General features: G+C 38.7%; 3 protein-coding genes across 5 annotated transcripts in view; 2 read left to right on the top strand and 1 right to left on the bottom strand.

Moving 5' to 3' along the window:
- Positions 1-501: 501 nt before the first annotated feature.
- Positions 502-6,998, top strand: LOC133518173 (peroxisomal membrane protein PEX16). The gene has a single exon (XM_061851830.1). It carries the CDS (start codon positions 733-735, stop codon positions 1,714-1,716), a length of 984 nt encoding a protein of 327 aa, XP_061707814.1. The 5' UTR covers positions 502-732; the 3' UTR covers positions 1,717-6,998.
- A 10,862-nt stretch (positions 6,999-17,860) lies between these two features.
- LOC133529361 (uncharacterized) lies at positions 17,861-18,781 on the bottom strand. The gene has a single exon (XM_061867069.1). The coding sequence runs from the start codon at positions 18,779-18,781 to the stop codon at positions 17,861-17,863; it is 921 nt and encodes a 306-aa protein (XP_061723053.1).
- A 2,765-nt stretch (positions 18,782-21,546) lies between these two features.
- LOC133517995 (glucose transporter type 1) overlaps positions 21,547-27,642 on the top strand; it is an 86,943-nt gene continuing 80,847 nt past the window's right edge. For all 3 annotated transcript variants that reach the window (XM_061851567.1, XM_061851716.1, XM_061851651.1), the window contains exon 1: positions 21,547-22,118. The gene's annotated coding sequence lies outside the window, so the exon portion shown is untranslated. The remainder of the gene's footprint in view (positions 22,119-27,642) is intronic.

The raw sequence follows: 27,642 nt of genomic DNA, 5'->3' as shown, positions 1-27,642 counted from the left end.
TGACCTAGAACAAAGTTTTTTTTAATACTACGTCGGTGGCAAACACACATACGGCCCGCCTGATGGTAAGAGGTTACCGTAGCCTATAGACGCTTGCAACTCCAGAGGTGTCACATGCGCGTTGCCGACCCTAACACCCCCCACACCCTTGTTGAGCTCTGGCAACCTTACTCACCGGCAGGAACACAACACTATGAGTAGGGTCTACTGTTGTTTGGCTGCGGTTTTCTATAAGGTGGAGGTACTTCCTCAGTTGGGCGCTGCTCTTGATCTGCTCTAGATTACAATATTACGACAAACAAGGGTTTATTAGAATTTCTATATATATATATATATTATGTTATTAGTACGAAGTCTATAATGATAATACTCGCGGTCAAATATTAGCAGGCCCATGAAAAGTATCTATTTTATATATACCCTTAATTATTTTTATTTTTTGACTTTTGAAAAAATAAAAAATAGACAATGATCGATTGATTGATTAAAATTACTCTGTGGCAAAAATTGCAACATGAATGCCGCGCTTTATGACCATAGACTAACGTTTGTTTGATTTGACAGCTACGTCACGTCAACAGGGCAAGGGGCAATTGACTTAACCGTACTGCCGACTCGCATTTACATATAATTCAATAAGTGATTTTAAATGAATAATTTTCTTAACCTTACATGATACAAATGTAAGGAACATAGCCGATTATAGAAAGGCTCTTATGCACTGAAGAAACCATGGAGAAGTTGTCACTAAAGGAGTTTTTCGCGGCGTATAAGAGGTGGGTGATAAGTAATCCTAATTTGGTTACCGACGTAGAGACAGTGGCTACATGGTCCTCATATTTTGTGGCCGGGAAGATAAATAAGTCACCTATAGTCTCCGAACTCGTGTATTCTTTGTCTAAGCTGCTTTCTTTGTTCAACGACAAATTAATACGAGAGGCGTACGGCTCGGAAGTGCAGTTCTACAGCCTTAGGGAGCAGATTAAGCTATGGCTGACCGTTATACATTATTCAGAAGTTTTTGTGGAGCTTGTGGTCAAGAACAGATGGGGGAATAAGGGGAAATGGACGATCGCTACGCTACTGCAGCTATTCAAGTGTTCTTCCGCTCTGATACTACTCTTGAGGTTTAAGGAGCTTCCTATTCAGCACCCGCCTGTGGCTGCGCTTCAAAGGAAGAAGTTTACAGAAGAAAAAACTAGTGATGAAGGTGAGGGCTCATTCTTCACTTTAAAACGGTCTGGAAGGGTGATAAGACGCGTAGACGGCGCTCCACCAGTCGCTTTCAGAGATTGGCAGCCAGTGAAACTAAAAGATGATAACAGCCTTCCAGTTAACGTTAAGGATTTGGTGTATGCTGAATCTCTGCATATACTTAAGCCGCTGATTCATTTAGCGGCTATGAGAGTTTTCGGAACGAAAGCTTGGCGCCAATGGCTCGTATCACTAGGCATCGACTTAGCTAGCTTGAAGCTGTATAACCGTCACATGAAAGACTTGACTGCGGAGCAGAGGCTGGAGATCAGTCGCAGGAAACTTGGACTCGTATTATATTTATTACGTAGCCCGATGTACAATGGGTATTCGAAGAACGTAATAGAAAGTGTTCTGACATCAGCGTCAAACAAGGTTCCCTTGATGGCATTTATTTGTGGTCCAGTCATACAGTATCTCAGCCACTGGCAAGATATATATTTCTACATGTGGGCTTCATAAATAACAGTTTTTTTTTATTAGTGTGGTTAGCCGTCTATGTCACTATATTATTTTACATACCTTGGATATGGTGACAGCTGTCACCATAACTCGAGTGGCATATGTTTGTGAGTTGTTGGAATTTTGCTTTTATTTCAATCAATCAACTTTGAAGTTTAAATTACATAATCAATTAGGAGTTCACGGCCTACTATTAGCGGTTTAAGGTTATAATTTGTATGGAGATGAAAGCTATTACCCAAGCTATGTGAAATATATTATTGTGGAGTAAAAATATACTCTTAAACCATATTAGTAATTTGGTGACATGCTTGTTGACCTGACTATTATTTATGTGTCATTCTCAGGTAAAAGATTCCACTGTTAGCTATTAATAAGACAAGAAGAGACACTTAGAGACTTTTATTAATTATGAACAGAGTAGTGCCTTTTGCATCAGGCCATCACAATATGTTTCAATGAAATTATGTGCTAAATTAATGTCTGTTTAAAGACAAAATATTCTTCTTTGTCTTGTGTTGATGGTTTTGTATTTCATATAAAGCGGGACCAGAAGGTAGCAATGCTTAACACCCTGTCTGTTGCATCCCATAGATCTAGCACGAAACATGTGTGAGGGTTCGCTGGGCAGTAGGGCTAAGATGGATATGGAACCATGCTGCCACCGCAGGACCGCATGTGTATCATTGGGAGCTGTGCCACGTATGCATAGAGTAGAGATTTGAATCTGAATGGCTTAGGCCGCCCCACCTATATCAAATTCTCTTTGCTCAGCCAACCTGGGAACGCAGATGAGTTTAATTCTTATTAATATGAGAATGTTGACTAATTTTGACTCAAAGTTAATGATAATGACATAGGCTCTCCTATAAAATAATTATACTATTCTGTATAAAATATTTATAAGGGAAAAATATATTAGTTTTACAAGGGGGCAAAGTTGTTTAACCCCTTGTGATAAAATTGGTGCCCGAGCAAGAAAAAGATTCTAAAATTGTGTTCCGAAGAGTGGAATCTTGAGAGTTGCGATGGTTTCAAGACACTAGGATTTTAAAAAAACTCTGAAACACAAAAAATTTCACCACACCAATGTAAGGAAAATACTATAAAACATTACAAATCAAATTTACAATTAAATATTTATCATTCAAAGTCAAATGTACTAGACTACATGTGGAAACAACTCAAAGTTTGCATTAGATTACTTTCCCTCTCTTGTGGATAAAATGCATATTTCACATCACTTTTTTCAAGTATAAAGAGAGTCTTTACGAGCTGCGGTTGTAGCATGGTCACATTTTTATCGCCTGTCACCATGCCTGTCACGTTCTAAAAAGTATGTAAGTGCGAAAGTGACAGGTATAGTGATAGGATAGGTGATCGAAATCCTTCCATGCTACCACCGCTGGTGTGGTGAAAAATCTATGTCCATTGTGATTTTATTAAATTCTAGAGATACTGTTAAATGTTAAGAGAGATTTTAATTGTGTATATAGATTTTAATAGTCCTCAATAGGTAGGGGAGACTGGGTAGAGTTGGTCCTCTAAATTATAAATCTATATTAAATTTAAAATAAATCAAATTATCCAAATTTTTTATTGATTGGCAAATAATTATGGTTTTATCATTTAGGTGACCGAGTCTTTGCTTACCCCGTTACAATTGTAAATAATTTGTTCTAATTGATCTAGACCGTTATACACACCCTTGTTGAGGAATTAAGAGGTCATATTGAACACATTACCTGCTTATTAGTAGTGTGGACGATACAAAAGGCCAATAACTAATAATGAGATCTCTTATTAGTTGGAATTCTGTGTGCTTCCAGCTGTGGTATAAAAGTGAATGTTGTACACTGCACTTGTTTTAGATGTGGTTATAATATTGTGTCTACCCGGAATAACTCTTCGATCCTAATAGGAGAAAAAAAGTGTACCGAAAATTCCATACATTTTCCGGTCCTTCCATTCCGTTACCGTCGTACAACACACACGAACTCGCCGCCAAAAGATGTTCCTTTACAATCGAAGTTACGGTCTCATTTTTAAAACGACATGCTTAAATTGCATGAGACTTGGCATTCACATTTACGCATAACATACCTATAGTTCGTGTCATCCACGATGACGTGCAGATTAGTCAAATCTAACCTTTAATAACTTGACAATAAGAGTCAAGACACGCGTCGTCATATGTCGTGGTTGTTGCTAAAAATTATTATACGAAAAATATTTGTCAACATTGTTATACAAGTAAACAATAAGTAAAAAAACTTCTATTGTAGCTCCTTAAATTGGCCACGGGACACAGGCATCACCTTTGACCGTCTATTTGCATTTTTTTCTTTAACAGAATCATTAGCTTCTAGGAGATTTTCGACGTGTTGTGCCAAATTAAAGTCAAATAAAAAAAAAAAAAACGCCAGAACCACAAATTATGTAGGTTTATTGCTGTTATTTTACTCTTACTCGTACACTTTGAATACCATTGTATGAGTTATTGTTTATTATGGTTTTGGATATAGTTATTAAGGTGACTGGTACCATTTTAAGGAGTATATGTGACATCCCATGGGTAAAGGTACCTTATGGCGGTTGGCGCCGTACCTTTTCTCGTAGAACGTCACAAATGTCTATAATTTTCTATGTATGTATAGTATATGTAATAAATAATAAGACGCGTAAAGTAGTACACAATATTGTAGCATTTTTAGCTGTCAATTATACAGCTCAAGTGGATGACGCATGGCGCAATACGTTTTTTTTTTTTATTTAACTTGCCCTGTTAGTATGTATGATAGTTAGTGTGGGTCAAATCTTGCAAGCTAAATTTGACCTTCCCGATTTACGATTGAGCTGAAATTTTGCATACATCATATGTTAATCGGATGACAATGCAATGTTATGATGATATGGAGCTGATCTGATGATGGAGACAGGAGGTGGCCATGGTGTTTGGGGTTCTGTCTCGATGAGTATTAGTTGCCTGTGGAAAGAAAAGCACAGGCAGCGATAAAAGCTTGTACCAAACATTAATCTTTTGCCCTTAAATTATTATTTGTAACTGGATTGTAATGAGTTATACTAGGCCGTACAGCGTATCTACTTCTATCTAAGGTCACTTCGTGGAGACCAGCATGTAAAACGTATTGCAGGGAAGAAGGGCAAGAACTCTCGTATTTGTATACTAAGACGCTCAGACACAGTCAGGAAGGAAGATCTTCACTCCTGCTCTACTGACCTTCTGTAAGTTATGCGTAGTCAAGGTACTTAATATCGACACGAATAAAGTGCCAAAAATATGTACACTTTAATGTATGGGCAATAAGGTCGTGTATACATATTTTTGGCACTTTGTCAGTGTCGATATTTAATACCTTGGCTGTACAAACGTAATAGTTAAAAGTGACGAAAGAGCTTAGTAGACAGTCTTCTCCATCTCCACATTGACTTTACTTCAATAGTGTGTATTACTGCAATGTTCTGCCGCCAGAGAGCAGCACTATCATATATTCTTAACCATAGAACTCATGCCTTAAACAGTTTTTTGAGAAGTTTTCACTATGACATTAATGCATCAAGGCTTTTTTTTTATACTAACGTCGGTGGCAAACAAGCATACGGCCCGCCTGATGGTAAGCAGTCTCCGTAGCCTATGTACGCCTGCAACTCCAGAGGAGTTACATGCGCGTTGCCAACCCTAATCCGGCCGATCGTAAAGTTCCTGTGTAATGTTTTCACGGTAGTCACATTGTCCAGAAATAGGAGCTCCGCGTAGCGGGGATCCGTCGATTCAGGGAACTAGACAATGATTTTCACAATTCACGGTACGCATAGGAATTTAATGATCTGCCTGATTTTACGATAGACCGCCGAATATAAATTTTCTCACCTTGGAACGGATCAAGGTGAAGAAATGTGCCCACCTTGCTCCAAATTTCGAAATTTAAAATTATTGTATTGTGGTATGTTGATATTATACTTATGTCACTTTAAAGTAGACCATCAATTGATGAGGTTGTTGGAGCACGATTATCCAGTGGCGAGCAAAGTAGGCACATTTAACGGTACATGTACATACAATGTAGTTATTATGTAATGTACAAAATAAATTGTTTTTGTATTTCATCCGCCATTTCATTCATTTCATCAATTCATTTGTCATACTAAAATCTGTTTTATTAAAAGAAGAAGACTACTTATATAAACTTCGAAGAAAACGCCGTCTGTAGACTGTTTAGTTCCTAACTCTATGACTAGATGTCGCCAGTGGTCTTCGATGCACGAATATATACCGAAATTCAGAATGGAGTAAGAACAGTGAATTTGGGATATTCGGACTGGTTTTTGAGATTGTTATTGTATAAATATATAATATTTTTGATGAGTTCAATTTATTTTTCATGATAAAAACCATAAAAATGAACGTAATAGAGATACAAATAGTAGAACTGTGATTTTTCATATTTTGGCGCTATAGGCATGACAACGCACGACACCTTTAAGGGGTCTAGGCGTTGAAAGGGTTCACTAAAGCCATATCAAATTAAGACAGTGTCAGTATAAACATCATATATTCATATAAATTTGACATTAATGATGAGATTACTACACTTTGTCGTTGTAAATTCCATGCAGAGTTAGCTTGGTTTGAATCTAGTGAGTTTTGTTTATGACGATATTTTGTGGTAGTTAACTCAACAACAAAACTTTTACCAACCAGAGTTAGGTACCACATTATGTACGAAATGGTGAAGCGCCATCTGTATTTTTTTTGACAAATTCGTAGCACGTAGATGACGTAGACTATATAATCACAGAATCTTTGGAATAACATTACAATTCAAAATAATATTATGTACTAAAAGTGCCAATTAATTTGTATAATTATGTTATGGCGTTTAAAAGGTTCTAGTGTAAAAATATAGTTATTTTAATATTGTATTAGGTTAAGTTTTAGTAATATAGGTGATGTTACTCTATTTTCAGTAATTCGTGGTGATGTCTGTATAGTTCATTTAATACGTATTCATTTTGAATCACATTTAAAGTAAAATAAGTTATTGGGTCAGTTGGTTTGGGAAAAACTCTAATAAAAAATGTTTTTATTAGAATTTTTGTGGAGTAGGTGTGTTTTTTTAACTATATTTGTTTACATGTCAGACCTTTTTTGTGTACCAAGTACCCATTAGTTGTACGTACCTAATTTATATTTGTAAAAAATTAAACTGTACAAGTAATGTAAAAATCGTCTCAAAATAAAATAAAAATTTGACATTCCAGTGGTTTCTCATTGCACTTTTTGCCCCACGCTACTCTTACTATTTATCAGCAGTGGCAGCATGGTTTCATTTTTATCGCCTGTCACTTTGCCCGTCACTTTCGCACTTACATACTTGTTAGAACGTGACAGGCGTAGTGACAAATGACATTTGTTACCATGCCTGTCACGTTCTGCTGATCGGTACTCCTAGTGTAAATTTATTCGAGAGCGAGACGTGACGTACGCGTTTGCGTTAAGTCTCATTTTGTATGGGATTTTGAGTTTCCAAAACGTCCCACTTGGCGCGCTGTTTCTAAATCCCATACAAAATGAGACAACGCAAACGCGTACGTCACGTCACGCTATCGAATAAATTTGCACTAGGGGTTCTGTAACTACCCCTTTGCGTATAGTTATTTGTTTATTATATTAATGTTCAATGTTCCTGTAGATATTTCTTACAAGCTATATAACCTGCCCTGTTAGTATGTATGTTAGTTAGTGTGGGTCAAATCTTGAAAGCTAAATTTGACCAACTTTTCGATTTAATCCAATAACTTTGTCGCCGTTTGGAATGAGGTTCTTTTGCGTCAAATCCGGTAGTTTAATTTTTTTGCAGACTGTTGTTTGGCTCCATGAATAATCCAAGTTTGAGACCTCGAGTGCCGAACGCAACTTTGTCAAAAAACTAAAAAACTCAGCAATGGGTCGCGACCCATAGTTTGGGAAATTCGGGTTGTAGTTTATATGTACTGTTGCCTGCAAATGTAATGTAAAGTAATGATAAGTACAAGTCTGATTTGTTCCTGTTTCCTATTAAAAATAGTCCTCTTGTTAAATTATTTCGTAGACAATCGAGCTTCAGAAAAGGATGAAGACCATCGGGCGGCTTTAAAAGCATGTTCGAGATGAAGTCGAGAATTGGAAAGGTCGGTTTAGCTTGCTGCATATTTTTCTTTTAACGACGGCCCGCCTGATGATAAGCAGTCTCCGTAGCGTACAGAGGCCTGCAACTCTAGATGTGATATATAGGTATAACATTCCGCACCCTCGTTGAATTCTGGCAACCTTGCTTACCGGCAGGAACAACACACAGGATTTTGAGTTTCCAAAACGTCCCGCTTGGCGCGCTCTTTCTAAATCCAATACAAAATGAGACTAAACGCAAACGCGTACGTCACGTTTCGAAATCGAATTTATTTACACTAGGGGTACAGAACTGTGATTATAGATCGTGTCATTCACGATGACGCGCGCCTTGACTCCTATTGTCATGTTATTAAAGGTTAGATTTGACAAATCTGCGCGTCATTGTGTATGACACGAGCTATACATAGATAAAACTATTGCCTGGCTTATTTAATATTGCACTCACTGGCTGACTTCGAGACGTTTCGGCCTGGATTTTCGGAAAGTTTCATTTCAACGTATTGCAGCAGAGGACCAGCAAATAATATAGACTGCAGATGTTTCTCGAGACAAATACGAGGTTGATCAAAAGGAGTGTTTTGATGACTTTTTCGCTTATTGGAAAGAACTAAGGTGCAAAAGTGTACTTTTCTCTGCAGCTGACTGTACAGCAAATATTCGCATGACAACATTTAATTGTACCTATCTCATACCTTTGAGTCCCTCGTTACGTTCAAGATTCTCAGTGACAATCAATAACATGGTCGTAATTCCATTGCGCTGGTTTGGGATCAAAACTAGCACTCGCAGGAAAAAACAATTTTGATCCCTTGTGGCACATGTAGGTAACTATTTTGATTCAGTCATATTTATGTCAAAATATGATTGATAAGTCACGCACCAAATAAATAAAAGTTCCTTGAAGTTTAAGTCATAAATTAATCAAACGTCATTTTACTTAAAAAAATACCAACATCAAAATGATCTTCCATCATCTATGTACAAATAACGAAGAACTTGTCGCTGTATACATCGAGAGTCCTTATTATTTATTCGTCCGAGGCGGCAGTAAGTGGCATCTTCATAATAGAATTGCACTCAAAAGTTCCAACACGGAACCCGTATCCCACACAAAACTTTCTTGTTAACTATTCAGCTCAGAGCTCCTAGTGTAAATTTATTCGATTTCGAAACGTGACGTATGCGTTTGCGATAAGTCTCATTTTGTATGGGTTTTTTGAACAGCGCGCCAAGCGGGACGTTTTGGAAACTCAAAATCCCACACAAAATCTGACTTAACGCAAACGCGTACGTCACGTTACGCCATCGAATAAATTTACACTAGAGGTGCAGATAGTGAGAAAAATGTGATTTCCCATTATGTATAAATAAATGATTTGATAATATTTATTTTAGAACACGCCCGTGTAGCATAGATACTATTGATATTATGCATTAAGACGAAAGTATACATATTCATATTCATTAGTATTAAGCATACATTGTCATACAAACGTAGTCCGCCTTTTCCTCTCTGAATATTAACATAATTGAAAATATTTTAATACATTGTGTTGTATATCAACCACAGCTATGCTCCTACGTTTGATTTATTTCGAATTTTTAATTATTATGAAAGTTAGCATTTTTTTTATAAAGAAATTTGTTTCGCTCCCAATTTTTACAATAATCATAAATCGAAATAAGTTTTTGGCAAAAATTTCATTTTTCGTACAAGCTTTTATCGCTGACTGTACTTTTTTTCCACAGGCAACGAATACTCATAGAGACAATTCTAAAAACCCTAAACACAATTAGGTTGCGTTGTTTTATCACAGAGTTCCTATGGTTACCTCCTGTCTCCATCATCAGATCAGCTTGACGGTACCATAATATTGCATTGTCACCAGACTTAACATATGTATGTAAATTTTCAGCTTTATCGGAAACCGGGAAGTGGGTCAAATTTGACTTGCAAGATTTGTCCCATACATACTAACAGGGCAAGTTAAATAAAAGCTTGTAAAAAGTCAAACGTACGTACTACGTTCCTCCCGCTCTCTTAAACTCTCGGTAATCCCTCACCATAGTGGTTTTCTCTCTTCTTCCTTCACCGTACAAGCAATCCGTCTCTGGAATTCGCTCCCTCTGACGTTCAGACAGGCTCCAAGCAAGTTAACTTTTAAACGTTTGCTTTATAACCACCTGCTAAGGTAGGCGTAGTGGGAATTAGTCGGTAAGTAACCCATAACGCACGTGCAATTGTATGTATATGTATCTATCCTTGTTTATCCATATATATGTATATATTTATGTACTCATAGTCATAAGGTATAATGAAACATACGATAGTATTTATTTTGAAATTTTATTTCGCTTAAAATTTACGGTTTTTTTTTTTGTTTAATTCTCACTGCACCCACCTTGAAGTTTCTCTGTTTTGCCTTATGGTTGACTGGTAGAGAATGCCTATTGGCATTAAGTCCGCCTGTTGTACTCTTTTTTATGTGCAATAAAGTTTAAAATAAATAATAAATAAACGTAGGGGCATAGCCATGGTCCCATGGTTAATATACCTACTTACATCAAATTATGGAAAAATATTTTCCATAATATCAATATCCATATCCATATAGAGAAGCGGCCGTCCCCTTTCCTCTTAAGGCTAAACTTTTTTCACCACACCAGCTGGTAAAGGCTCTCTTGGTACTTCGCACACGCACAATACATCGTTATCGCGGGAGCAAAAACAAGTCGGTCAAAGAACACATGTAACAGAATGTCTGTTTTGTACAAACGGAATATTCTGCCTACACATTCTAAACCTCTAAGATGTGCTTCATATCTGGCATGAAGTTTTCGTTGGAAAAAGTCAATCAAACTAGTATTTCATTATGTAAACGCTTACCTATGAGTCAACATGTCAACTTTAGTAATAAGTCACCAAAGTATTTAATTTTTATATCAGTATTTACTTCTTAAGGCGAAGGGTAGGCAAGCTATTTCCATACAAACTTTGTGCGCGTTTTTCTTCGTTTGTGTTTTCGCTACAGTTATTATTTTTGGTAAATATGCTTATTTTTCTGTTAGGGCTTGATGTATTTTTTTAAATTTTTTATTGTATTTTTTTTAATAAAGAAGAATTTCTACATCAAGTTCTGCGTATATCCAATATATACAAGCAAAAACTGAAATTAAATGCTATAGTGCCAAAACTAACGAATAAAACTTGCACTAGCCTTAAAGTATTTTATTTTGAGTTTTCGTAAGAGATGACTAAAATTTCATAAAAAAAATATACTGCTATATTTTGAGTTCATAGGTACATATAAACGTTTCGCGATAGGAGTGTCACTTCTGTTATTGTTTATCTGTCATAATCTTTCAGTACTGTCAAATCGTTGTTGCTCCCACGATAACGATACTCATACTTTTATTGATAAAAATTAATCCACTTCAAGATTACATGAAAAGTGATTACATTTACATGTATAAGTTAATGTAAATATAATCGGTACAATCGATTTAACTTAAAAACAAATAAAGATACACATCAATCGTACGTATAAATTAAAAATTAAGTTACGAAGAAGGACTATCCATGTTCGTAGGCGCTTTTTTCTACAAAGCAGGAAAACATTGGAATCGGCTACAAGCGTAGCGCTACGAAAATGTTGGCAGTATTAAAAGACCTTTCAACGTCGCGTCAGGCTAGCTGAGATTGGCACAACCTTACATTCGCGCGTGGCGAAATTTGGAACTAACGAATCCTTGGTACAAGTCCACGTGGACTGCGCGATCCTGGCGCTCAGTCGGCCGCAAATGTAACTTTGTAGCGCGATTGGACAATTCAAAATGGCGGATGTTCTTGAGAATTGGCGGGTAAATATGACGTTTTGGGAATTCTAAATGGCCGCTATCCGTAGCTCAGTCATGCCTGGTTTCGATACGGCGCTTTGATATTATTTATTCAATAATTGCTCTCAACTCTCGACTAAAGTACTGTGAAACAATGTTTGAGGTTATTTTGAGCTATTTCTGATCTTAATAACGGGGTTTAATGAGATAAGTGCAATTTGATATCCAATTCGTGTAAATGTGACGATTAAATGTTTTAGTACACAATAAGGGATTGTAATACCATCTTAATATATTATTTAACATTAATTATTGTAAAACAACATAAACTAAATTGAGGATGTATTTTGGCTCTCTCTATATTATGATATTATACGTACAGTCAGCGTCAAATACTTCGTAGCAGTCAAAGTGGCCAAATAGTTCGGTACACCATACTAAATATATGGTGTACCGAACTATTTGGCTACTTTGACTGCTACGAAGTATTTGACGCTGACTGTACTAGCTACGTCATTTATACAGCGTGGGCAAATAAGAGTAACACACTTTGTTTTTAAAAATTAATTATTTTTAATGAAATATGTGTCAAATATTTTATCATAAGTATATCATTCAGGCTTGCTAATTGTATACGGCAGCGGCAATTGTATGAATACTCTATGTATGTGTGTAATCAAATTATTCACGTTACGTACAAATAGCCATACATTTGACGTGTCCCTCCCTCGCAATAATCGGCTGACTGATATGTACCGAAAATTATAGACAAGGTGTTAAATCCTCCAACCTGCCGATACAGTAGGTACATAAGCAAAATATACAGGCTCCAAAGCAATTAATCATAAATAATTAATAACTCAGTTAAGAGGAAAGCGGACAGCGGAAGATCGCCTCTCCATACAAACGTAGTCCCTATTTTAATTTATTTATTTCATTTATTCAACACTAAAAGTCATGTGCATTACAGATGTTAGTTGAATGTAGTCAGTACATGACACCCGGGTAGGGCGCATAATGTTAGTACTTATGAGGTACCTAATTACTTACTTATATGTACACTTATAGTACTTATAAATTCATGCATATCTAATTTAACACCTCTGTATATTGATATTATGGAAAATATTTGTATAATATAGGTACGATGTTTATTAACTGTAGCTATGCCGCGCCGTTATTTTTTTTGACTTTTTATTATTATATGAGCGAAATACAAATTCTGTACAACTTTTTTAAAGCTACTATCTCTTATAATAATAATAAATTTAAAATGAAACAAACCAACTATAATGGAAGACGACAGAAGGGGCTTAACCATAGTCAATATACATGAAATTGTGTCAATGGACTAACTTACAAAGTTTACAAACGGTGACTGGATAAAAGTAGCCTAAGAAAGAAAAAAATGGAGGAGACCTATACTCGTAGAGAGATGTTTTGTAATAATATAAGTTAGAAACATTACATTTTATATTAATATTAATTATAATTATCATAAGCTCATCATTTAAAATAATATCTGATAACTGTGAAATGAAATGTATGATTTTAATGTATTGTAATGTAAAATATATTATTCAAGAAATAAAAGGCTTCAATAAATAATGAATAAAATAATGTCAATATCCAGGGAGGAAAATGGGGACTACGTGTGTATGGAGAAGCGGCCGTCCACTATTGTCTTAATACTGTACGAGTCAAGTTTCTCCGGAGGTTAGGGACACCTTGTATATTGAAGCGAAAGGACCCAAGATTATTATACGTTACCTGCCAACGTAGCGCTACGCCCGTAGCTGATTACAGCGTTTTCCCGCTTTGCAGAGGAAATCGACTACGAACAGAGAACCCGCTAAGCGGGTTCGCGGCAATTAATGTGTCAATACTCGTATTATTATCATGTTTTGCCTGTACAGTTCAACTGCACAGGCAAATCTGTATAGGGAACTGCACAGTCGAATGCCACACATGCTCCGTTTTACCGGTGCCGGTGCAGTTGATAAAACTGCGTAGGCATACCCGAGTGCGTATGGCCAGCTTTAGATGGACTCTTTGGAACGCTACGCGCAGTGCTACGCCGTAGTACAGCGTAGCGCGTATAGAGATGGGTAGGAGTTTACTCATTCAGGTGGGTATAAACGATTGCCAATGAAATATTTAAAAAGTGAGAAATTGTTTTTTATTGAAGAGTGTTAACTTGTATTAACAATATCATCATCAGGCCGTGTACATCTTTACAAATGATTTAAGCAGCATCTATGATCTAGCGACAGCGCCGCTCGTGGCTATAAAAACCGATTCTTGAACTGCATAATCGTCGATATTTATTATTTATGGCAAATAAACTAAGGGTCCGCACCGACGCGATCCTCATCGCGCATCTGTTATATTGACAATATGTACATAATAAAAAGCATATACACGCTTAATTTTTGAAAAAAGGTAATCAATGGTGAGAGGCAATTTGTGATAATGTCTAATTACCAATTTTGTTTTAAATAAGAAGGAATTTACATTAAAAATATGTGCCTTAAGGTCTAGATAACTACATGTCGCCCAAAAATGCGCGTTAACGTCGTACTTACGACCTTTCATTCGCTCAAATATGGCTCAACCGATTATGTTCAAAGTAGGTATTATAGGGGTCCAGGCAGGAGGAGTCAAGTGTAAACAGCGGTATAGTCAGTTAAATAATGAACATTTATTGAAATGTATCGTCGTCTTATATACTATTCCTAAACCTACGAAAAAATAGAAACATAGGTATCTTAGAACTACAGAATCTAATCTACCCTTTGACGTAAATCGCACCTCTCTAGAGTGCGATGGCATATCTTCTATCCCGCTCACAATCGCCGGTTGCATGAAGTGGGTAGTAGAAAATACAGCAATTCAGGACTACCGCAGAGAATGTCGCTTGCGAGAGTAGCACGCCCTGTCTTCCATCTCGCTCCAACCGCTGCATAAATACGTGCGCGCCGCCTGCGCGCGCCTCAGTTGCGTCCGGCCGTCGATGCGAGCGCATGTCCCATAGCACTCCCTCTCAAGCGAAGCGAATACGTTTCGTGACTCTGCCCGATCTCGTCACATACGTCTGAGTGTTTGGGCTAGATGCAGGAGTCTGGCTGTCGCTTGTGACGTCTTCATTGTAGATGTAGGCTGGCTTCAGACGCTCTATAGTGACGACAGTAGTTCGTTGTGGCATTTGTATCTTGAAATACTTGTCGTAGCGTTTGAGGACTTCGAACGGGCCATCATATGGTGGTGTGAGCGGGGGTCGCACGGTGTCATTACGCACGAATACGTGAGTGCACGACGCAAGGTCCTTATGCACGAAAGGTCTCCATTGCGTGGCGTGCGTCCGGGTTACAGGAACAAGTGATGACATTATCTCTGACAAACGTCGTACAAACTCTGCATCTTCAATCGTCGACTTTGTAGGTACGAAGAAATCAGCTGGCATGCGTAGTGGGGATCCATACGTCATCAATGCAGGACTTAGGTTGTTATCGCTGCGTAATGCGGCTCGTAATCCAAATAAAACTGTAGGCAGCTCTTCGGACCATCTTGAACTTTCGCCCCTTGCCATAAGAGCGGCTTTCAAAGTGCGGTGTAGCCTCTCCACTTGAGAATTCGCCTGAGGGTGGTAGGCAGTGGTACGTATTCTTGTGGTCCCAAGCTTCTTCAGGAGAGCGTTGAAAAGGTTTGACTCGAAGGTACGACCTTGATCTGACGTGATGCGTAGCGGGCATCCAAATCTCGTAATCCAGTGCTCGTACAGGACTTTAGCGACAACTTCAGCTGTTATGTCGCGTACTGGTGTTGCCTCGGGCCACTTCGTGCAGCGGTCGATCATTGTGACGCAATATCGATAATCATTTGATATTCTTAGGGGTCCCACGATATCGATATGCAGATGCTCGAAACGCTGAGATGGCGGGAACTCTCCGATAGGTGGAATCACGTGACGATGTATTTTAGCTCGTTGACATCCAATGCATGCTCGAGTCCAAAGTGCGACGTCTCTGTTCATTGCTGGCCAAAAGAACTTAGATGCCATAAGTCTCCTCGTTGCGCGTACACCTGAGTGGCTTATATCGTGTTGCGCTTTGTAGGCCGCATAACGATAAGCGATAGGTAGGTACGGTCGCGGTGTGCCAGTTGAGAGCTCACACGTGATTGGTCGATTGATGGCTGGTAGTGTGACTTCAGTGAACTTCAGATTTTCTTGAGTTTTCAATTTTGTTAGTTCTTCATCGGTGCGCTGGTCGGTGGCTAATTTGTCGAAATCTATTGCGGACGGACATTGTATTTCTTCGATTCTTGATAAGGCGTCAGCGATGTTGTTTTTGTCGCCTGGGATATACTGGATGCTCGAACAAAATTGGCTAATGAAGTGCAGTTGGCGCTCGCGTCTCGGAGTGTCGCTGCTGCTCGGTGCTCGCGTAAGTGCGTGCGTAAGTGGTCTGTGGTCCGTGTAGACGATGACGTCATTGCCTTCTATAAGTCGTCTGAAGTGCTTTACAGCCATGTAAATCGCTAGGAGTTCGCGATCATACACACTGTAGCGGCGTTGCGTCGGACTCAGTGCCTTCGAGAAAAATGCCAGCGGTTTCCAAACATTATCAACTTTCTGTTGGACCAATCCTCCTACGCTGTGGTCTGATGCATCACTCATGATACATAGAGGAGCGCCGTGAACTGGATACGATAGCGTAGTTGCTTCCAATATGCTTTGGCGGCATTTCTTGAAAGCTTCATCTGACTCGGTGTTCCATTCGATAGGAGTCTTGTCATTTTTCTTGGAGTTGTGCAGATACTTGTTGAGTTGAGACTGAAGTTCCGCTTGATGTGGTAGGCAGTCACGGTAAAAATTTAACATGCCTAGAAATCTTCTCAGCTCACAGACTGTCTTCGGCTTTGGGTAATTCGATATTGCTTCGATCCGCTCTTGAGTGGGCCTGATGCCGTCGGGTGATACTTCATAGCCAAGGAAGTTGATTTTTCTTCGTCCGAACTCGCATTTATCGACATTGAGAGTTACGCCGTATTTATCTAGGCGTTCCAGGACTTGTCGAAGCAGTGTTTTGTGTTCTTCTTCATTTTCAGAGGACAGGAGAAGATCATCGACGTAACAGAAACAGCCATCTATGCCTCGTAGAACGTCGTGCATGAATCGTTGGAATGTTTGGCTTGAGTTGCGGAGCCCGAACGTCATTGAGTTAAACTGGAACAACCCGAACGGTGTGATTATTGAAGTTTTCTGCGCGTCTTCTTTGTTCATGGGGATCCAAAAATACGCCATCTTCAGGTCTAATTTTGAAAAAATCTTCTTGTTGTGCAACTGGTACGTAAAATCTTGAATTCGAGGTAAAGGATAGCGATCGGGTTGTGTTACGGCGTTCAGACGTCTATAATCGCCGCAGACACGTAGAGAACCATCTTTTTTCTTGACAACGTGCAGCGGACTTGCCCAGGGGCTGTTTGAGGGTTGACAGATGCCCATTTCCATCAAGCGTTCGAATTCGGCCTTCGCCGCTGCATATTTGTCGGGCGGCAGTGGGCGTGGCCTGGCGAAGAGTGGGGGGCCCGTAGTCTCGATGAAATGCTGCACGTTATGCTTGGCCGGCGTTTTCAAAGACATTGGTCGTAGTACATTAGGATACTGTTTGAGAATCTCGTAGTAGGCTTGATTGCTGCTGATCAAATAGACGGTTTCTTGAGTACTTCGAACTGTTAATGCGTTGACTTGGAGTTTAGTGGTTTTGTCGATGAGCTTCTTTTGATCTAGGTCAGGTAGCAGCTTGTAGTGCCGAAGGAAATCAGCTCCGAGGATTGAGGTCTTGATGGCAGCCACGATAAACGTCCAACGGTAGTCGCGCCGTAGCCCCAAGTTAAGAGTGATTGTTTTCTCTCCATAGGTCTTAATCGGCGTGTCGTTTGCGGCGTAAAGCTTGTAGGTGCTTGATAACTGGTTCTTCTTGTGATGCGACGATAGTACTGATATTTCGGCGCCAGTGTCGACGAGGTAACGTTCTCGAGAGTTGCGATCGATGACACAAAGGCGGTTGCTGACTGGAGGTACACCGAGGCCCGCCAGAGTCGGTGTAGGCATTAGTTTTCCGATGAGCTAGTCTTCTTGCTACACGGCGATTCACATCTTCGCGCTTTGTCTCCGAATCTGAAGTGATATCTGCACAGCCATCCAGGATCACCGGGCTTGCGTGAAGTTCCATGCGCCGACATAGATCTCGAACGGGAACGGCTGCGAGAGCGAAAGGGACGGCGATAGCGTTGCCGGCTGCCGGACCGAAGGGCTGCAATTTCGAGTGTTAAATTGTCGAGCTTCTGGGATAACTTCTCAAAAAATGTGTTTTCGCTGCTTTGCGGGGCTTGAAAATCTGTGGCTCGTGTGACTGCAGCAACGGTGACTGCAGGCTCGGCGTGCTCTAACATCTTGTCGGCCATGGCGGCGAGAATATCTAGCGATGACTCGTTGTTGACAGAAAGAACTGTGCGTACTTGTACTGGTAGTTGATTCATCCACATGACCTTCAAACCGTCGTCTGGTACCATATTCTTGCCTAGTTCTCGCATTCGTCTTAAAAGCTGTGTCGGCTTCTGTTCCCCCAGCTCGAGACCGCTGATAAGCTTCTGGAATTGCCTGGATGCAGATTCTTCGTAAACAGAAAGGAGACGAGTTTTCAGCGCGTTGTACTTGCCCGTGGATGGCGGCTTAAGAATGATGTCGCTAACTTGTTGAATATCAGCCGCTTGCATAACGCCGAGTGCATATCTAAATTTCTGGTCATCGCTTGTCTTCAAAGGTTCGACGATAGCTTCAAACTGCGCAAACCATAAGCGTGGATGCTCGCGCCAAAACGGTAGTAACTTGGACTGAATGGAGATTCCGGCGAGATCGTAGCTTGATGACGGCAGCTGCAGATGTAGCGAATTCGATGCTGTATTTGGTTCTAGCACGTTTTCTTTCTCCATTTTTCGCTTGCCTTGAGCTCCATCCTCGGTGTCAGACATCTTCTAAGCGTCGACGGGTCACCAAATATAGGGGTCCAGGCAGGAGGAGTCAAGTGTAAACAGCGGTATAGTCAGTTAAATAATGAACATTTATTGAAATGTATCGTCGTCTTATATACTATTCCTAAACCTACGAAAAAATAGAAACATAGGTATCTTAGAACTACAGAATCTAATCTACCCTTTGACGTAAATCGCACCTCTCTAGAGTGCGATGGCATATCTTCTATCCCGCTCACAATCGCCGGTTGCATGAAGTGGGTAGTAGAAAATACAGCAATTCAGGACTACCGCAGAGAATGTCGCTTGCGAGAGTAGCACGCCCTGTCTTCCATCTCGCTCCAACCGCTGCATAAATACGTGCGCGCCGCCTGCGCGCGCCTCAGTTGCGTCCGGCCGTCGATGCGAGCGCATGTCCCATAGTATTTATTTTAGTAGGCTATTCTACGACTAACCTCCCATTTTTTAAATTTTTAATCCTGGTTCGAGAGTTATAAAATGATTAACATTATTTCGTTCTTTAGAAACGGTTTTTTTTCCAAACGTATTCAATTTATCGAAAAACGTTTTTAGTACTTTGGTGGTTTATGACTTTTTGTGACAATAAGTTACATATATCCAGTAGCGGCTTACAAAATACACATATATTTCATTTTATACTGTATAGGGAGCGTGCATGAACTATAGGAGGCAGCACAGGAGCCGTCAGATTTTTGGCGCGAGGCGTAAATGTGATGTTTATTGTTCCGATGTAGCCCAAAAGATGGCATAACCTACTATGCACAAGAAAACACGTGAAGTGTAAATGTACATGTTTATGGTTCCGATTCAGGCCACAAGATGGCAGACCCTTCAACGCGCACGGTCCCTATACCCGCCAACTGGGGTATGAGTATTTACTCGGTATTTACCTGTAAGTATTTACTCAGTACCCATCTCTGAGCACGTAGCATACTAGGGCTGAGCTGGTTTTCACATTGGATACGGTATTGTCTGACCGAAACCGTTCTAAGTACGGGCCAGTCCGTGCTGAATGAGCGCGCGAATGACAGATAACTGATATGATTCCGATATTATTCAAATATCGTTTTTATGTAAAAAAAAAGGAAAAAAAGGTGCGCGTTCGAATAGGCATGTAAGTATGATAAGCGTGAATTTTTACTGCTCGTATAACAGCTAAATGGATCGCGTCATTCACGATGACGCGTGCCTTGAATCGTAATGTCATGTTAAAGATGAGATTTGACAATGCGCGTCATCGTGGATGGCACGAACTATATATATTAAACACGCACACACCTAAAACTAATTACACCTAAATACAGTACATGTACATACACGTGAAGTAATAAAAAGGAAAAAAAAAGGAAAAACATTCCACATGCGACCACTCTGGCCTAGCAATCTTGCGCCTTAAATAATTTTTTCTTAGAAACACAATGAAATTGTTAACCATAGAAGATAATTCGGCCCGCAATGTAAAGCTGGCCATACACACCAGGTTATGCCTGCGCAGTTTTGCCTGTACAGTGCAACTGCAAAGGCAAAGCTGTAATATGTCGCAGTCGGATCGTATAATCCGCCGTATTAGATTATGGCTAGCCGTTTTCAAAAACAGGGCCGTTTTGAAATGCGGCGGTTCAACGATTAACCGCATTGAATGCGGCCGAATGAAAACCCGCCGGAATGTATTCGGCGCCAAATGTTCTTCAACACGGCTAGCCGTAATGTAATACAGCGAGTTATTAGCGGCCTCTTTGACAGTTTTTAGTTCCAATTTTTAACACTTGTGGCGCTGCCTGACGTAACAACATTTTTTTATTTAGTTTAATAGTATCTATGATAATTCTTGATTGGCAAGGAATATCGTTAGTAGAAATCTGTTAGCATTTTCTTATTAAAATTGATTTTCATTTAAACATTGTTTTATTTTGTAAGTATGGTCACCTTACAATCTAAACAGTAGTACGATGCGGCTAAACGTGGGCCGCCTTATTGACGAACGTATCACAATTACAATCTGGCTAATCTTTGAACCGCCGCATTTCAAAACGGCCCTGTTTTTGATAACAGCTAGCCGTAATGTAATACGGCGGATTATACAATCCGACTGCGACATAGGGAACTGCACAGTCGAATGCCACACACGCTCCGTTTTACCTGTGCAGTTGATAAAACTGGGCAGGCATACCTGAGTGTGTATGGCCAGCTTAAAGCAACCCACAAGTTAAAAGATACGAGCGTTGGAAAGTAACTGTCTACGCTTGTTGGCAGTTACTATAAGAAGCTCGTATCTCGTAATACCATGTTATGTATCGTAATGTTTGCAGTACATTGCTGATGGGTAAAATTTGAAAAAATAATTACGGTATATTTATGTTATTATAGTTATTGGATTTAAGTACATATATACTATAAAACTGTATATTCTGTCACATCGTCTGATACCTTTGATGCTAATTATGCGGTCACCATTTAATATGTTACACAACGGACTTAACGGCGGGGGTCGCAAAAATATCTGACCGATCTTATTTGTAGAGACATAAGAGCGTATCACATATTTTTTCCCGGCTTCGAAAATTAACATATTATTGCATTTGACTGTACTACGAGTGACCTCAATATCAAAGCATAATGAGAAATTTTAAATCAGAATACTTCATTCGCGTTAAAAAAATTGAAGAACGGACGATATAATATCAAAATCAGTTCAGCCGTTTAGTGGCTAGATGAAAACATGGGTACATACGTACTAAACACAACATGATATGTTCGGCAAAATTTTAAAATATACGTATTAGAATATCCTATCTAAATTTGGAATACAGTTTGGAGTTTTTCAGGAATATACTATACTAATTGATTAAGGGTCGGTAACGCAGTTGACACCTCTGATAACCACGCAGCCTCGCATGTTTGCTACCATTCGTAAAAAAAGTCACTCCTTAAGTGTAACCAACTAATCATTAACCGAGCCATTCAAATAAGTTGGGGCGTGAACATCAAAAATCCTACGGAACCCTAAAACGACCATCGAAATCGGGACTCGAATTTCTTTCGCAACGAAACCCCGCAGAGTGCGAGCTTGCCATTATGACGTCACAGTTTAAGTAACGAATCAGAGTAAACCAAAAGGCAACAAAAACCCAGTAACTGCAAGCGATGTAATTCTTTACGGATTGGGGGGTGTTCGGCGCAGGCCTGAGTGTATCGACCGCTCGCAGCTCCGGGCATCATTTGACTAGTAGTCATGCGCGCGACATTACCTTACTGTTCCATCGACCGTGTGTACTGGGAGTGACGATGGAGCCTAGGATCTAGGATCTAATACCAGGTTAGTGCCTAAGCCGCGCCGCGAATGCCCTGGCCCATGCGAAACGGACCTAAGGTCTAAAAATCTTGAAGCCTGCACTCATGATTCTTTTACACTGTGATTCATAATTTGGAGTGTGATTTTCATACACGTACGTATTTCTTTAAAGTAAACATAATACATATGTGTGATTTTAAGCTTATTATTAATTAAAATTAGTATTAGAATCGTGGTAGTGTCTGGCTTCATCATATTTTTTTAGTATTTATCCCATTTTATTTAGCTAAGCTTGTACTCGTACATTACTATTAACAAATCAATACATATATTTCTTTATTAAATGAAGTGAAATGTTTCCGTGAAAAGAAATATGACAGATGTTACGCGTTTTGTAAGTTCGCGAATCGCAGAAAAACAACCGTTTGCCATTTTGAAAATCGATAATATTTTCTGTCCGTTGACAACTGTCAAAACGTGCTCCAAGATTTCTATAAGTTCCTTCTGTAGGTACTATTCTGTCATAGTATAGTGTGTGCTTATTTTGATTTATTTATATGAAAAAGAAAGAGGTTTTCTTTTTCTTGCGTATTTCGTGTGGTTGTTTCGATATTGGCAGGTTAATTTTAATTTTCTGAATTATTTAGTTAATGAATAAACAATGATAATGTTAGTCAACAATAAACTAAATATAACATATAGACTATTTATAACTTTTTAGTTATTGTTGTGGCCAAAGGATATTTCAACTCAATATGTAAAATTATTTGAGTCCAAGATTTTGCACATTGATTTGACATTTACTCGGTTCTGTCATAAATCAAATTTTGTTGCCTTTTTGCGCAAATATAGATATTGATTTCTCATCTTCACGTAAACACTACTTTGTGATGTAAGTAAAATAACAGTATGACTGTACAAATACAAATGAATTATTATTTATTTATTTAATCTTTATTGCACAAAAGAAATCCTTATAGTACAAAAGACGGACTTAATGCCATGAGGCATTCTCTACCAGTCAACCTAAAGAAAGTGAACATTGTTGGGATGTGAAAGAATCCAGATTTTATATATGGTAACACAGTGGTTCTCGTATTCGTTGGATTGTTTAAAGGATAGCAATGCAGTGGTAAAATGAACGGGGGGGGGGGGGGGGGGGGGGGGGGGAAGAATAAACGCAATAGGTTGCGTATTTCATTATGAAATGTGATAAATTAATGAACGTAGTAAAGAAAAGGATACATCCTCTAAAATTCGTAATAATGAATGACTTCTTTTTGACAGAAAGTTCAAATTCTATTGACAGTTTTTGTGGATTGATCCTTTTCCCTAAATAAAAAAAATGTGCTAAGTTAGAAAAGATCAACCTGTTTTATGTAGAAATCACCCATTAGAAAGAATGTGTAGTTTATCCTCACTTAATATTATTATAGTTATTATTTGTATTAGTATACAGAGTGATTTTGTTATGTCTGACCTTACCTTACTATGAGGGGTGAATTGAATTGAAATATTTATTTCGAACTTTTAATATGTTGGTATATAGAGCCACCCTCGAAATCACGAAATAAATATCCGCTTTATTATACAGTGTGTATTTTTGATATAACCTCAAACTTCAACTAGACGTAGGTTTTAGTGCTATAAAACAATTCAGAAAGATTTTTTTAGTTTAGTCTTCACTACCAGAGCGCAATTAATTTTTGAAATTTTTTCGAGCGGCAATGTATGTCGTACATCATGATCACTTGTGACAGTTGTGACGTCGCGTCTTTAATGAGACGTTTTGAGTTAAAACGAAGTAGTGATACATTGCTTGCTGAATTATTTTGTATGAAAAAATAAAAGTCGTCCATTTTTTATAAAACCTACGAAAGTGTGTTCGTTACAGCCTAAACTAACTGCCCTTTGATTATGTGTTGATATCAAAAATACATGCTGTAGAAAACGTTGACATATGATTCGCCGAAATGTATGTGAGAGCATAGTTTTGTGTTATCTGTTGGCTCTCTGTAAAAGTTGTTCATTATTACCTACATATCCACCCGTCAAAAGTCAGAAAAAATATCACTCTGTATATTTTTAACCGAATTCAAGATTTGAAAAAGAGTAGATTGTCAATTCAGTTGTACATGTTATTTATTTATTTTATTTATTTAAATATTTGGTAGTCTATAACTTTGAACGATCGATTTTGATAAGTACACTCTTTTTACAATCTTTTATTTAACTTGCCCTGTTAGTATGTATGTATGGGACAAATCTTGCAAGTTAAATTTGACCCACTTCCCGGTTTCCGATGAAGCTGAAAATATCCATACATATGTAAGTCGGGAGACAATGCAATATTATGGTACCATCAAGCTGATCTGATGATGGAGACAGGAGGTAGTCATAGGAAATCTGTGATAAAACAACGCAACTTAACTGTGTTTGGGGTTTTTAGAATTGTTTCGATGAGTATTAGTTGCCAGTGGAAAAAAGTACAGTCAGCGATAAAAACTTGTACCAAAAATGAAGTTTTTGGCCGAAAATGTATTTTGATTGAATATATATTTCTGACGATGGGATCTATGAGGAATAGCGGGAACGCCTCAAAACTTATAAGCATACTTATTCCGATTTTTTATTTTTATTCTAAAAACTAAGCATTTGCATTCAAATAGTGCTATTGCTGGAATGGTGTCCATGAAGACCAGAATGGAACTTCACTACGATAAAAGATTTTAAAAAGTCTTGTGATTATAATAGGGAATATTTGCAATGTTCTGCCACTAGAGTGCAGCTCTAGCGCACATCCCAAACCATAGAGTAACTTGTAAATACTACGCCTTAAACAGTTTTTTGACAATTTTGCACAAATAATTTGTTGCGATTAAATATGATGTTGATGCATCATTGGGCGGTTCCTTTACTGGGACCTACTGCGAAACACACTAATTTAAATTTTGTTATCTCCTTCTCTATCGTTCGAATATGCAAAAGTGATAGAGAGGCAGATAACGAAAACGATTTTTGTATTATACCTTCTGTCGTAGACTTTTGCGTAATATTCCCTATTGTTGTAAATAATCAAATGGCATCTCAAACTGTTTCGTGAAGTTACGGAGAGATATCTCTCTGACGCGAGGGCCAGTGAAGTAGACACCAAGACCCTCAGGGAGATCATGGTGGAACGACTGAATTTGTCCTTGGTCGGATTCAACGCCACCAAAACACAGGCGTGTCTTTTCACCGCAAACGGAGTTCACCTTGGCACCCACTTTACGAAATGTGTCCCTTCCCGTGACTAACACTTTGGAGCTTCTTGGTCTAAGTTTAAAATCGAACCTAAACTTCGGGTTGACTATTGAATCCACGGCTAAAACTGCTGCCAAAAAACTTGGTATCCTATTTAAGACGAAGCGGTATTTCACGCCGAATCAGCTTCGCTGTCTATGCCAAGCACAGGTCCGCTCGTGCATGGAATACTGCTGCCACCTATGGGACGGTTCCACCAAATATCAGCTGTCAGCCCTGGATTCGATAGAGCGCCGGGCTCATAGACTCTTTGGCGATGACCCATCTATCAAGTCAAAGTTACTGAGCCTTGAGCATCGCCGTCGAGTTGCTAGCCTATCGGTGTTCTATTGGATACATTTCGGGGAGTGCGCACAGGAACTGCACGACCTGATCCCACCTACCCCTTTTCATCATCGGACATCCAGGCGTGGGGAACGAATGCACCCGTTCGTGGTAAACGTTCCCTTTGTTCGCACGAAACGATTTGCCTCCTCTTTTCTGGTACGGACGGCTAAAGAATGGAATGCGCTCCCGCCATCTGTATTCCCTGATAAATATGACCTCGGTCTCTTTAAAGCACGAGTGAATAGTCTACTACTGAACCCGTGAGCTCCATCTTAGGCCCTGTATTCACTTTCCATCAGGAGTGACTAGAGGCAATCGCCGATCAGTTTTTATTATTATTGGTGGATTTATACTATCAAGTGCCCGAATTATAAATTCAAATTTAAAATTGACTTAAAAAAGATGTTGTCATTCTGTTTACTTCAGGTTACATGTTTATACTGATTGGTTGTGTCGTTGATGTTTCTGTTTATTGTAAACATTTATTAAAATAGTATCGAACAGTCCACCATTCCAAACCATCTTTTTTATTGGTCCTTCGAGCCGGATGCTGCAAAGAGTGTGCAACATTTACATTCGCTTATATATTGTGTGTAAATTCAATACGGGCGAATATTTAAGCGGTGGTTAGCATAGGAAGTATACTTGGTCAAGCAAATCTTGTCAGTAGCAAAAGGCGGCAAATTTAAAAAATTGCGGGTTAGCAACACTGTTTTCGAATAATTCCAAAATCGCGTGTCATCTGTGTTTTATCTGTGGAATGTGGATAGTGAATAACAGCCATCATGTTTGTTTACATTCTGAATCGTTGCTGTTTCAACAGAAATTTCTGCTGTCACCATTCCAAACAAAATGAGAGCCGCAAACGCGTACGTCACGTCACGCTATCGCATAAATTTACACTAGGGGTACAGATATCCATTCCATTTCGAAACTTTTTAGGGATCATGAAATTTTGGAACAAAAAGTATCCTTTTTATTAATTCAGGTTTTACGTTCAAAACTATACTTGTGTCTAATTTTTGGAAATATAAAAAATTTGGAACCTTAAAAATATATATACGTTTAATATTAAATCAGAAACATGAAAACAATTTTACAAGCTTTTATTTAATTTGCAATATTTGTATGTATGTACGTTCGTATCAAATCTTACAAACTAAATTAGACCCATATCCCATTATCCGATTGAGCTGAAACTTCACATACATATGTAAGCCTGGTAACAATGCAATATTATGGTACCATCGAGCTGATCTGATGATGGAGACAGGAGGCGGACGTAGGAATTCTATGATAAAACTACGCATCCCTAATCTAAACCCTAATGTGTAATGTATTTAGGCTTGTTAGAATTTCCTCAAAGAGTTTTGTGTGTTGAAAGAAAAGTACAGTCACCGATAAAAACTTATATCAATAATGAAATTTCTGGCAAAAAACTTATTTTAATATGAAAAAAAAATGAAAAGCAAGGTAAAACACATTTATGCGCATTCAATTATTATAAAATCAACGAAAAAGCTGATTACAAGAAGACTAATGAATAGTGAAACCTACTCATCCTATCGTCATAATAATATAAGTTTTTGTCAGAAATATCATTATTTATACAAGTTATTATCGCTAACTGTACTTGGCCTTTGTATGAAGGGTTGGCCAACCTGCCCCGTAGAAATAAAAATCGTGTCATAATAGTACATTACGATACAAGTGCGAAAAATAGTATGTGTATGGTGCGAATTACCTATTCGCACATGTATCGTACAACGTTTTACAGTACATATGGCCCTTTAAATGTTCGACACAGTAACGTAATATGCTAATTTTCGCACTAGTGCGCTAAAGTAGCACCATATGTACTGTAAAAAAAATTCTTCTACTTCCTCCTAATCAGAACTCCTAGTGTAAATTTATTCGA

The sequence above is a fragment of the Cydia pomonella genome, chromosome 1 (genome assembly GCF_033807575.1).
Source record: "Cydia pomonella isolate Wapato2018A chromosome 1, ilCydPomo1, whole genome shotgun sequence".
Lineage (NCBI taxonomy): Eukaryota > Metazoa > Arthropoda > Insecta > Lepidoptera > Tortricidae > Cydia > Cydia pomonella.
This window is presented reverse-complemented; position numbering and strand designations above follow the sequence as displayed.